The 13,237-nt window shown below is 57.6% G+C and overlaps 1 protein-coding gene across 1 annotated transcript; it reads right to left on the reverse strand.

Annotated features, from left to right (window-relative positions):
* Nucleotides 1-975: 975 nt before the first annotated feature.
* On the reverse strand, nucleotides 976-12,046 carry LOC120384691 (C-factor-like). The gene is made up of 6 exons (XM_039503683.1): nucleotides 11,900-12,046; nucleotides 10,483-10,534; nucleotides 9,612-9,799; nucleotides 3,509-3,667; nucleotides 2,181-2,300; nucleotides 976-1,110 (listed from the first exon to the last, which is right to left on the reverse strand). The coding sequence occupies exons 1-6, from the start codon at nucleotides 12,044-12,046 to the stop codon at nucleotides 997-999; spliced, it is 780 nt and encodes a 259-aa protein (XP_039359617.1). The 3' UTR covers nucleotides 976-996.
* Between the last annotated feature and the right edge of the window lie 1,191 nt (nucleotides 12,047-13,237).

Consider the following 13,237-nt stretch of genomic DNA (forward strand, 5'->3'; position numbering starts at 1 on the left):
GTACCTCTCCCTCTCCTGGCTGGTCTCACCCTGTGCTTAAAGCCCACTCAGGCTCCATGAGCAAACCAACCCCTCTGTGCCACATGGGGGGGGGTGTAGCTCCTCCAGGCTCCCCTTCCCACAGCCCCCAACCCCCACCTCCCAGGGCACTGCCCTCCCCCAACCAATAGGAGCAGGCAGGGAGGACTCCCCCATCCCCAAGGGTCCCTCGCCCCATGAATTAAAAGAGCTGATATACCCAGCGGCTCCTGGCTGCCCCCTTCCCAGCGCCCTCTGTGCTGTTTTGGGGGTAGGGGCATCTCGGATCAGGTTACAGAGCGTCGGCCTGTATGTTTCAGCCTGGCTAAGTCAATACGTTGCACTACTGTGGGGGAAGGGGGGGGTGTAACGTCCCGTGGGGTCTCCGTGGGATCTCTTTCCTGCGGCAGTGACTGCTCAGTGTGGTGTCTGTTCCTGGGTGAGCCAGGCTCTCCCCAGATGGGGGGTTGCGACTTAGTCAGAGGTTCAGGACATGGAACAAGGAGACCCCATAACAACTCCTGGGTCCCTTCCAGACACTCTTGAAACCCAGCTGCAGTTGGCCTGAGAGAAACCCTCCCGCAGGATGTTCCCTGGGGACCTGAACAACCTGGTGATCTTCCCACACCTGGCAGCTACCAAAGCCACCCCCAGCCTGCCCTCCCGGCCAGTGGCCTGCTCACCCTTCTCCATCCAGCAGCTGCTCAGCTCCTCCCACACAGGCCAGCTCTGGGCTTTGGCTGTGGTGGGAGGAATCAGTGAGGCTCTCCCCAGTGAGAACCATCACATGGAGCTGCCCTCCCACCCCATGGCAGCTCCACCCGTGGCGCAGCCTGTGGCTGTCACGCCAGGCCAGGCAGGGTCCAGGCAGGGCTGTTGCATTAGAACAGTGGGTTTATTGAGGACACAGGCACGGCTGACAGCGCGGTCACTGGAACGGCCTGGCCCGAGGCTCCTGTCCTGTGGCCAGGGGGCATCTCACCAGGGAAGAACTTTCCCTTCCCAGCTCACGAAGGCCCCGTTGTCCTTCTCAGAGAGCGTCGGGAGCACGTTCAGGATCCCTCGGACACTTGCATCCACCGTCAGTGGGGCCTGCATGGGGCAAAGGAGAGTGAGGGGGAGGAACTTGCCCAGGGGAAAGACCAGGATCGGCTCCAGGGCTGGCCCAGGGGATGGACCTAGAGCCTTGCAACCAAACTGGAACCTGACGGGACACAACTACAGGTGTCGGACTTGGGTCAGGTGGAGTCTGAAAACAACCTGACACACTCTGACTGGGGTCTGGGGTCTCTCATTACCTTCTCCTGCCATGGGATTGGTGAGGTGGTGGCAGCATTTCTGTGCTCCTGCTGGCCACCACCACCTCACCGCGCTGTGCATGCTGTGGAGAGTGTGCTGATTACTGGCAGCCCCTCTCCCCCAGCAGCACTGCACAGCGAGGCGGTGGTGGCTGGCATGAGCAGGGCATGCAGCCACTGCCATGCTGACCCCACGGGTGTGAGGCAGCTGGAGATGGGGGGCTGGCATGGGGCATGCGAAGAGGAAGCCCCCACCAGGCCGAGCCTCAAGGACAAGGTGGCAGAAGTGACATAGACACAAGTTCAGGGGCAGTGTCAGGTTCAGATCGGATCTGGTTTCAAAACAACCTGACATTCTTGGATTAGTTCCGATCTAGTTGGGCTTAAAATCTGGCCCAAACTATCAGATCTGGCCTGGTGCTGGTCCAGGCCGCTAGGTGCCCATGGCTGAGGCCAGGATCTCCCTAGGGCCAGCCAAAACCATGAGAGGCCAACCCAGGTCACTGTCCCCTGATGCTGGGTGGGGAGCTGGGGCAGGATCCCCATGCAGATACCTTCATACAGGTGCCCATGATGACCAGGTCCCATCTCCCCCAGTTCCCCATGGCAGCAGCTCTGCTGACGTTTGCTTTGCGATGCCAGGAGCCGGAGGAACCAAGGAAGTAGCAGCAGGGGGATCAATGCCCAGGACACAGTGCTGAATCCCCGGGAGGTGGGATCTGATGACAGGCTCATTGCGACAGTTTTCCTCCACACAGGTCGAAAGTGGAGGGGGCAACAGGTTACGGCGTAACCATTCCCCCTACGATGAACATCTGCCCATGACATGAGGCTACTACCAGCCTCTCCCAGCGAGGCACCTACCTCGGGGGAGAGTGAGATCCCCATGTCAGTCTGCACCCAGCCAGGATGGACAGCGATGCTCAGGATTCCATCTCCTTCATACCCCAAGGATTGGCACTTGGTGAGCATGTTCAGAGCAGCCTGTGGGCGAGACACCATGAGCAGAGACAGCAGCGTGTGGGGAAGGGGAATGAGCCCTACAGGAAATGACCCCAGATCCTGAGGGCAGGGAAGGGAAAGACAGACAAGCGCGTGAGGACCCTGGTGTGAGCTGCAGTTTCTGATGCTCGATGGGGATAACAAGGTGCTCTCAGGGGCATGGCCATGGGGAAGGGGATGTAGCTGCACTTCAATCAGCCACAGCTACTGCGTAGCTTCAGGGGGGCTGTGACAGCTGAGTACAAGTTAGAGCAGTGCTGAGGCTGCTCTAGGTTTTGCATGATCAGGGGGTGGCAGAGGGAAGTGTAAATGTGGCATCGATTCTCCTTTGTTTTCCCCCAAGAGTTCACCAGGGGCAGAAGAGGATCTGGTCCCCTCCATTTAGACCTAGTGACGGTCTCTCAACTGGTTATATTCGCCCCTAGGAAGGGCTATAATTAATAGCTCCGTAGTGGCCCTCCCCTGTCTGTGCTGAGACTGGCTAGTGTAGTGCTGAGGAGCCCCATGTGCCTCCCAGTGTGGGGATTTCCCTGCTGGGATACACACGATGGAAGGTTCCTCACTGAGGGGAAATCCGGGAGCTGATCTGAATTCCAGGCAGCTGAACAACAGCTGGTCCCACCTGGCACAGCAGTGGAAGCTAGAACGGCTGGGCAGGAGGGCGGGGAACCAGTGATGAGCTGCCAAAATCTTAACAACCGGTTCCCTATAAAAAGTTCTGATTTAAGGGGAGCGGGGGAGGGGCCGGGGGAGACATCCTGCAGGGCCTGGGCCAATTGTCCCACTTGCCCCTTCCCCTCCCCTCCCCTCTGGCCAGCCCTGGAGCTTGCAGCAGCCCCCCACACACACACACACACCTTGCTGTGCCATTCAAAAAGCGGCAGCAGGATGACTCCTGAGCTCAGCTGAGCTGCCCAGCTGGTGCCGGCAGCTGGCCACGCTGCAGCTGGGGGGAAGCGGGGGGAGGGCTGGAGGACCCTCAGCCTCCCCAGCTGGGAATCCTGGGAGCAACAGGATGGTCTGGCCCGTGGACCAGAGTTCTTTGCCCACCCCCTGGCCCTTTAACAACCGGTTCTCCACGGAGGTCTAATTTTAGCAACCGGTTCTTGAGAACCTGTGGGAACCGGCTCCAACTCCCCACTGCGGGGAACATGGGGAAAGCACTGAGTGACACTGAGCATGTCCTGTACCTTGCTGCAGCGACAGGAGATAATCTGGCATGTGGGCCAGGCTAAGACATTCTGGATGGAGCCAGCCTCGCTGGACATGTTGACAATGGCCGCCTTGCTACAGCTCAGCCCTTTCTGGTTGCTTCCCTGGGCAGCCTTCTTCAGCAAGGGCAGGAATGCCTGGGCAATGGGGAGAACAGAGCACCCCCGGGTCAGCTTAGGAGAAAGGAGCCCGGGTTGTGAGGCAGTGGCACCGGAACAGAGAGGGCCAAGGGGCCGTGGCCCTCTCACTTTTGAAAGTGGACGGGTCTGGCTCATCCACTTTTTGCCACGGACCCAATCCCCTGCTCTTCCTCTTCTCCCTCAGGTCCTGCCCTCTGGCCCGGATGGAAGCTGGAGCCTGGCCGGGTAAGAGTGGACCGGGGATGATGGACCCTCCACCTGCCTGTAGCAGGGAGAGGCAAGAACTGCCATAGGTCTCTGTCCATACCCTGCAGCTCCTCACGCTCCTCCTGTGGCTGGGCCCAGCTGCGGCGTGTGCTCCTGCAGCGACCCCGCGGTCTGTCACCCCATCGCTGGCACCAGGAGTTCGAGGTATGTATCCCTGTCTCCGAGTGCTGGGAATGGGGCTGCGGGAGGGGAGGGGAGGAGAATAAGGCCCACTGGGATGCGAGGAGGTGCTGGGAAGCAGAAAGACAGTCCCTCAGGGAGGTAGGGCTGTGCCCAGCTCAAACTGGGATGAAGACTGGATGACCGGAAAAGTCCAGTCGGCAGCACAGTGGGGGCCCGGAGGGCTCCCTACTTGCCCTGCTTCTGCACAGCTGCCAGAAGTGGCTACCAGGTTCCTGCAACCCCTAGGCACCTGGGCAGCCAGGGAGACTCCATGAACTGCCCCCGCCCAAGTGCTAACTGCACAGCTCCCATTGGGCGGGAACCATGACCAGTGGGAGCTGCGGGGTTGATGCCTGGGGGCACCAAGCTTTACTGGGAAAAGGAGGCTCCAAGGTATCATTCAAACCATGACAAATAACACAGGTTACTGGAGACCTGCCAGTGCCAGTGTCTAGTTCCCAGCCCAGAAGCCAGAGGGCTGCACCGTGGTGCGGGGGTCAAGGACCCACCTGGCATGGACGCTCCGCCTGGTGTCAGGGGCGAGGCGCTGGGCAGAGACGTTACAGGGGAGAGGTGCGAGATTATTGGCCCGATGTCCTTGGCAGCCAGCTGTAGCCAGGCAGAGAGCGGCTCTAACCCCACAGGCTGCCGGGCAGGAGCCGAGCTGCCCTGGACAGAGAATGGTTCTCCCCAGCCTTGTCAGCCCCTCCTTCGTGGGCAGGTCTCCAGAGAGCCAGAGCAGCCTTGCCCGTAGCTCCCGCTCTCGCTCCACCCCCTGGCTCTGCCGTAGTGCGGAGCCCGGGCTCTGGTCTCCATACGCTTAGGGCTGCCCCGGTTCCCCTGCAGCAGCTGCCATCTCAGCTTGCTCTCTAGCGGCATCCCCAGCGCCCCGCCCCTGCATTGGCTGGCTCCCTGCAGCCCGCTTTGTCTCGCAGACTCTTTCAGCAGGAAGTTTGAAACCAGCTTCCTGACCACCTGGCTCCTGCTGCCCTCTGGGTGCTGAGCTGCCCTGATCTCACTCGCCATGGCCCTGGCACCGGCACAGCCCCGGCACTGGGAGTCCAGCCTTTCCGCTCTGCTGGGCATAGGGGCTTAGCGCTTACCCAGCTTTCAGGCTGGCTAAATGGTACAAACCCAGCCTGTGGAGGCCAGGCGAGGCCAGGCAGGGTCCAGGCAGGGCTGTTGCATTAGAACAGTGGGTTTATTGAGGACACAGGCCCGGCTGACGGCGCAGTCACTGGAACGGCCTGGCCCAGGGCTCCTGTCACGTGGCCAGGGGGCGTCTCATCAGGGAAGAACTTTCCCTTCCCAGCTCACAAAGGCCCCGTTCTCCTTCCTGGAGAGTGTGGGGGTCCCTCAGACACTCACATCCACCGTCAGTGGGGCCGGCACAGGGCAAAGGAGAGTGAGGGGAAGGAGCCTGGTGGGAGGGGAGAAAAAAAGCACCCACGGGGTCAGCTTAGGAGAAGGGAACCTGTCAGAGGATGACTGGTCCTCTAAGGGGAACTGGGCCCAGCCCCATCTCTGGCTGATCAGCTGCAGCTGCGGGGCAGAGATCAGACAGCTTGGAGATCCCCTGCAGGGGTACAATCAGGAAGGCCAAAGCACAACTGCAGTTGCAGGTAGCAAGGGATGTGAAGGGTAACAAGAAGGTCCTACAGGTATGTTAGCAACAAGAAGAAGGTCAGGGAAAGTGTGGGCCCCTTAATGAATGAGGGAGGCAACCTAGTGACAGATGATGTGGAAAAAGCTGAAGTACTCAATGCTTCACAGACGAGGTCAGCTCCCAGACTGCTGCACTGGGCAGCACAATATAGGGAGGAGGTGAGCAACCCTCAGTGTTGAAAGAACAGGTTAAGGACTATTTAGAAAAGCTGGATGTGCACAAGTCCATGGGGACGGATCTAATGCATCTGAGGGTGCTGAGGGAGTTGGCTGTTGTGATTGCAGAGGCATTGGCCATTATCTTTGAAAATTTGTGGCAATTGGGGGAGGTCCTGCACAATTGGAAAACAGCAAATATAGTGTCCATCTTTAAAAAAGTGAAGAAGGAGAATTTGGGGAAGTACAGTATCTCCTCAGTCCCTGGAAAAATCAAGGAGCAGGTCCTCAAGGAACCCATTTTGAAGCTTTTGGAGGAGAGGAAGGTGATCAGGAACAGTCAACATGGATTCACCAAGGGCAAGTCATGCCTAACCTACCTGATTGCCTTCTGTGATGAGATAACTGGCTCTGAGGATATAGGGAAAGTGGTGGACGTGACATACCTTGGCTTTAGCAAAGCTTTTGATACGGTCTCCCACAGTATTATTGCCAGCAAGTTAAAAAAGTACAAATTTGGATGAATGGACTATAAGGTGGATAGAAAGCTGGCTAGATCGTCGGGCTCAGTGGGTAGTGATCAATGGCTCCATGTCTAGTTGGCAGCCGGTATCAAGCAGAGTGCCCCAGGGGTTGGTCCCGGGCCTGGTTTTGTTCAATATCTTCATTAATGATCTGGATGATGGGATGGCTGGGGCACATGGCTTACGAGGAGAGGCTGAGGGAACTGGGGTTATTTAGTCTGCAGAAGAGAAGAGTGAGGGGGGATTTGATAGCAGCCTTCAACTACCTGAAGGGGGGTTCCAAAGAGGATGGAGCTCAGCTGTTCTCAGTGGTAGCAGATGACAGAACAAGGAGCAATGGTCTGAAGTTGCAGTGGGGGAGGTTTTGGTTGGATATTAGGAAAAACTATTACATAATGAGGGTGGTGAAGCACTGGAACGGGTTACCTAGGGAGGTGGTGGAATCTCCATCCTTAGAGGTTTTTAAGGCCTGGCTTGACAAAGCCCTGGCTGGGACATGATTTAGTTGGGGTTGGTCCTGCTTTGAGCAGGGGATGGGACTAGATGACTTCCTGAGATCTCTTCCAACTCTAATATTCTATAATTCTATGGTCCTCACAGGAGCCTTAGTGAGCATGAGAGCGCCGGGAGGAGGCAGGGCTCCGGCAGGGGAAAGCAACCGGTTCATGTGTGACTCAGGCTCAGTGCAGTGCTGCTGGGAGCAGGCTGGGAAGGAGAAGAGAGCACAGAGGGTCGACTGGAGGCCCAGGCACATGAGCTGTGGACAGGAATCCTGTAGGGTAGCCAGGTCCCTGCAGCAGACCCTGGGCTGGGGAAAAGGCCATAAGTGAGAAGCTGAACTTGTGTTAAATGGTTTGATTTGGAAGAGAAGGGAATGGAGCACAAGGACCTCAGAGCAGCCAGTCTTGGCCATTCAGCCCCATGGACCCAAATGTGACACACACCCCAGCTCTCATACCTCTACACCGGGGGATCTCCAACTGGGGGTCGGGGCCCCTCAGGGGGTCACAAGGGTATTACCTGGGGGGGGGGTCGCAAGCTCTCACCCTCCACCACAAACCCTGCTTTGCCTCCAGCATTCATAATGGTATTAAATATATTAAAAAGTGTTTTCAATGTATAAAGGGGGGTCACACTCATTGGCTTGCTGTGTGAAAGGGGTCACCAGTACAAAAGTCTGAGAACCCCACTCTACACCCCTTATGACAGCCAAGGAGAGTCAGTGCCAGGGGAGCGCCATTGCCGAGTCTCCTCTCACCCTGTTCCAGCCAAGGGCCGGCTAGACCAGCTGCCACTCCGGCTACACAAACCCTGCCTGCTACACTGGCTCTAACAGCCCCGTCAGCTGGGCCTCTCCAGCCTGACAGCCCGGGCATCCCTGCCTCACACTGCCCTGTGCTCCGGACACGGCTTCCTTTCTTCCCCTGCCTCTCGCCCTAGGAACTGAGGACGAGCTCCCAAGGGGCCGGGAGCAGAGATTCAGAGTGAGTCCCGAGAGCTGCCCCTGCAGCTGAGACAGGTTCTCGGCTCGCCCTGGCCATCCCCAGGCCCAGTCAGCCGCCACTGCTGGGGAGCGATAGAGAAAGCAGCTGGTGCCCTCGCACAGCTGCAGCTCAGCACACACTGCACTCACTTCACAGCAAAGTTAGCCTGTCCTGTGAATCACACCTAAGGAAGGCTGGGCTGCTGCTGGGAAGGAAAAGGTAGAGGGAGAAGGGACCAGAGATGCTGAGGAACATGAGACCAGGCGTGGCATGTCTGTAGAAATTTTGAGGGTGCCCAGAACCCGCGCCTGCCCAAACGCAGTCCCCCCAAACTCCCTCCCCACCTGCCCAAGGCTCTGGGAGGGAGTTTGGGTGAGGGAGGAGGTCTGGGGTGCAGGGTGCAGGCCCCTGATTGGGGTGCAGGGTGCAGGCTCTGGGAGGGAGTTTGGGGATGGGAGGGGTGCAGAGGGATGGGGTGCAGGTGTGAAGGCTGTGGCTGCAGATGAGGGGTTTGGGGTGTGGGAGGGGCTCAGGGCAAGAGGAGGAGTGTGGGGGGTGAGGGCTCTGGCTGGGACTAGGGATAAGGTGTTTGGGGTACTGGAGGGGCTCAGGGCTCGGGCAGAAGGTTGAGGGTGCGGTGGGGGGTGAAAGCTCTGGCTGGGGGTGTGGGCTCAGGGGTGGGGCAGGGCTGGGGATGAGTTTGGGGTGCAGGCAGGCTGCTCCGGGACAGGGGCCAGAGAGGAGGACTCCCCCCAGCCCTTTCCCTGCCAGCAGCAGCGAGCTCTGCGGGAGGAGCCCCCCTTTCCTGCCCACCCAGCAACACACAGTCACTGTAGCCTCACTGGGGTGAGGGATGGCGCTGCCTCCTTGCATGGGGCAGGAGCGGCGACTGCAGGCGCAGGAGGGGGCTGTGCTGGTGGAGGGTCCTGCCGGAAAAGGGAAGGGTCTGAGGGGGAAGGGCAGGCTCAGAGTCAGTGGAGTGGGACCCTGCGGCAGCAGTTGCTGCAGGGAGGCAACATGCAGCCGCACAGGGAAGAGACAGTCAGTGACACTCTGCTCTGGGCTGGAAAGGGTGTCAGGGGCAGCAAGTCGGGGCCGTGGGACACTCGGGGGAGACATGGGGGGGCCACAGGTGGGGGGGAGACACCCAGCCCCACATATTGCTGGAGCTGGGCCCCTGGCTTTGAATATTGCTGGGGCCTGGGCACCACGTGGGTCTGGAACTCGCTGCCTATGCATGAGACTGAAGCTAACCAGCAATAGATGCAGTTTGCACAGGAAGGGCCCTTGCCCCGCAAAGCCCCCTTTCCATCACGCTCGCTAACGATTCCATGGGGGACTATTTGTCACAGAGAAAGGATACACTGGAAACTATCACCACCTCCTCCCGCGCGAGCCTGAATTTCTGCTGGAAAAGTTCCCTGGCCCCTGAGTGAGACAGGCTCTTGGAGGGGCCCACTGTGGCCGTTCTTGTGGTAACGTGCCTGGGTCTGTGCATCGCATCGCTCTTCCCCTGGCTCTCTCGGGAGCGTCACAACACCTAGGCTGCTTGTGGATCTGGGACTCCGGGCCCATTTCTCAGCTGGGATGGGACCTGCCCCACCCTGGGGCCCTGCCTGGATTGGCTCATTGATCCCGTAACCCCAGTGCAGCTGGCGACCTGCCCTCGGTCGGGGCCCTTACCTGGCTCACCAGCAGGGGCCCTGTCACGTTGGTCGCGTACACCAGGGACATGTTCTCCGGTGTCTCAGACTCTAGTGTGTTCAGCTTTAGTACCCCAGCGTTGTTTATCAACAGATTCAGCCCCGAGCCTTTCAGATGCTCCTCAACTCTGGCTGCTGCCGCCTTGATGCTGGCTGGGTCAGTAGCTTCTATAGAGACAGAGCAGGGGGTTCAGGTGCATGATTCCTCCTCCCTCATGTCACTCCAGGGCACACCCCTCTCCCAGGCACCAAGGGGCTTCTTCCAGCCGGAATGAGAGGGAGGAGAGGGGGTGGAAGTTGGTGGGGTGGGGAGTTGCTGCTGGGCCCACAGAAGTGGGGTTGTACTGGGGCAGCAATAGGAAAGGATAATGATAATCAATAATAATAATTAGTTATTTGGACAATCTTAGTAGGAGATTTTAAAAAACCTCAATTTATTGTAATTAGTGAATACTTCAGATGTGTGTCGTTGATCTACATTAGACAAAGAACTGGAACGATCTAAAACTATTTTTGAATGCATTGTAGGTGAGAGAACTGATCAGCTGGATGCCTGAGGCTCCATCCCAGAGGTGGGACTGCATGACAGAGCTGCCCAGGTGTGATTGTCACACGAGGGGCCTGGCACACAGTGGCCCTGGGGCTTTCCCAGCCCACCCAGGGCTCTCCGACCCCTGCAGGGCTCCCCACTCACACCCGCCTTCTCTGGGGCTGGGTAAGGAGTCAGTGGGCTCCGAGTGATTATTGACTCTGGTCCTGTTCTCCCCACTGAGATCTGGAGGGCAGGGAACAGGGAACAACATAATCCAGGGAAGGGAACCTCAACTCTGGGTCCAGGGCAGGGCACCCACCTAGCGCAACGATCACCAGGTTTGGATGCCTGGACACCAAGTTCTTCAATTGCTGGAAAAGAATAAAGTCAATTATTATTGACGGAGCCGCCAGCCCCGGGGATGGCCAGGCTGGGTAGAGTCCAGCTCCCTGCTGCTATCTGGGGCCAAGTCAATATCTTATTGCGTTGACTCTGCGAAGCCCCCACGTGCAGCACCCAGCTCTGGCTTTCCGGGTCGGTAGGAGGCGTCTGTCTGTCTCCTGAGCGTTTAAAACACCATCATCTAACTCAGTGCGATCGAGTCAGGGACACAAACCACTTCCCTGTCAGTACCACACCTGTGCTCTCTGCCCTCTCCCTGCATGCGCTCTGGGAGTCTGTGACACCGGGGGCTGGTCAGGGCACAGCGAGTGCAAGGAGCAGCTGGGACATTGTGAATGAGGACCCTGGAGAGGAGCAGGTTTAGGAATTATATGGGGATGGGGGGCAGGAGTGAGTCTGAGTGGTGCAGAAGACAGGGATGGGGTTGGGGGCAGCTCCCCTAAGATGGGACAGTTGTGAGGAAGGGGAGTCCTCGCTCAGGAGCCAGGGGAAGGGAGTGTGGCAGTGTTGCCAGCTCTCGTGAACTGGTTGTGAGTGAGGGTTTTGGCGATAACACGGGAAGGAACTCTGGTTCTGCAGTTTCCCAGGGTGGGCGCATGGGCAGAGCTCAGTGCAAGAGCCTCGGGGCTGAGGACACAGAGCAGCCCTGCCTCTATGTAAGCATGGCCCTAGAGCAGACAGAGGGTCTGGGGCAGTGGCAGACAAGGGAGGGGGGGTCAGGGAAGTGGTGCCATGGACGCTGAGCAGAGAAGTGCTGCTGCTGGGACAGCACAGCCATAGGAAATGGATGGCAGTTCCCCTGTGTGAGGGGGAAGGAGGCTGAAGACGGGGGGTGGAGTTGCCATCGGAGCAGCCAGGGAGTGCCGTGCATTCTGTGCGCATTAAATATTGACATTTCCACCTGAAATGATCCACGCACACATTGACAGAGGAATAGAGGGCAGTTACAAAGTCACAAGACAGACTAAAAAACTGATTTTGTTAAAAGTATCGTGATTTTGGGGGTCGGACGCATGATTGTCTCTCTCCTGAGGCTGGCAGTACTGGGTATGTTTCCACCGCAATCACAACGTGTAGAAGCTGTACAAGCCGGCCCGGAACCCCTGGGGAATTACTCAAGGGCTAGCCAGTGCTGCCGCATCCTCACTGCTCCGGGACTCGAGCTACCTCTGTTAACGCTAGCTCGGGTGTAGCTACAACCCTCAGCCTGGAGCGGTGTCTGCAGTCGCCTCCTCCTGCGGCACGTTGCTCTCGGAGCTGAAGGCTTCTTCAGGTTCCCCTCCCTCCCCACCACCATGTACAGCTCACTCCGTCTCACCTCGCCCCGTTCTCACCTGCGCTCGCTCTCCCTCCGGGTCCCGGCAGGTCGCAAAGACCCACTCGGGTGGGTTGGATTTCTCCAGAAACTGCTTGACGAGCTCCAGGCCGATTCCCCGATTGGCCCCAGTCACCAGAACGCTGCGGACATTAAAGCCAGCCATGGTCCTCGCCTGCCTGTGCCCCAGCTGGCAGGGCCTGTGCTCAGCGAGCGCTGGGCTAGTGCTGGCCCCACTTCCCCTGCACCTGGGTTATATAAGCTAGCGCTAGGGAATGAGCTCTCTGCTGCCATCTACTGGAATGAGACAGACCTTATTTGTATATTTGTTACCCATCATAGAATCATAGAATATCAGGGTTGGAAGGGACCTCAGGAGGTATCTAGTCCAACCCCCTGCCACCACTGAGAACAGCCAAGCTCCATCCTCTCTGGAACCCCCCTTCAGGTAGTTGAAGGTTGATATCAAATCCCCCCACACTTGTCTCTTCTGCAGACTAAATAAGCCCAGTTCCCTCAGCCTCTCCTCATAAGTCATATGACTCAGCCCCCTAATCATTTTCCTTGCCCTCCGCTGGACTCTTGCCAATTTGTCCACATCCCTTCTGTATTGAGGGGACCAAAGCTGGACACAATACTCCAGGTGTGGCCTCACCAGTGCTGAATAGAGGGGAATAATCACTTCCCTCTATCTGCAGGCAATGCTCCTACTAATACACCCCAATATGCTGTTGGCCTTCTTGGCAACAAGGTCACACCTTTTTCCAATCATCCAAGACCTCCCCCGATCGCCACAAATTTTCAAAGATAGTGCCCAATGGCTCTGCAATCACATCAGCCAACTCTCTCATCACCCTTGGATGCATTATATCTGGACCCATGGACTTGTGCACATCCAACTTTTCTAAATAGTTCTTAACCTGTTCTTTCACCACTGAGGACTGCTCACCTCCTCCCCATGCTGTGCTGCCCAGTGCAGCAGTCTGGGAGCTGCCCTTGTTTGTGAGGACAGAGGCAAAAAAAGCATCGAGTACATTAGCTTTTTCCACATCATCTGTCACTAGGTTGCCTCCCCCATTCAGTAAGGGTCTCAGGGTGAACAGTTTGGCTGTTTTGGTTGCTAGCTATTGAAGTTTTGGGTGCAGGGCCTTTGAAGTGTTGGTCTCCTTATTGTGTGAAAGGGCAGAACAACTGTACTCAGCACACTCGGAGTAAGGAGTCACCACAACCATGATCTGTTTTCCACAGCTGGGCAGTGGTGTTGGAAACAAAACAGGGAGAAACTGGGTGGGGGAAGGGCATGTGCTTGGAAATAAGGATTTTGCTCTAGAAATCTATGTGATGTTTAATTTTCTCT

This window comes from Mauremys reevesii, linkage group 16, assembly GCF_016161935.1.
Source record: "Mauremys reevesii isolate NIE-2019 linkage group 16, ASM1616193v1, whole genome shotgun sequence".
Taxonomy (NCBI): Eukaryota; Metazoa; Chordata; order Testudines; family Geoemydidae; genus Mauremys; species Mauremys reevesii.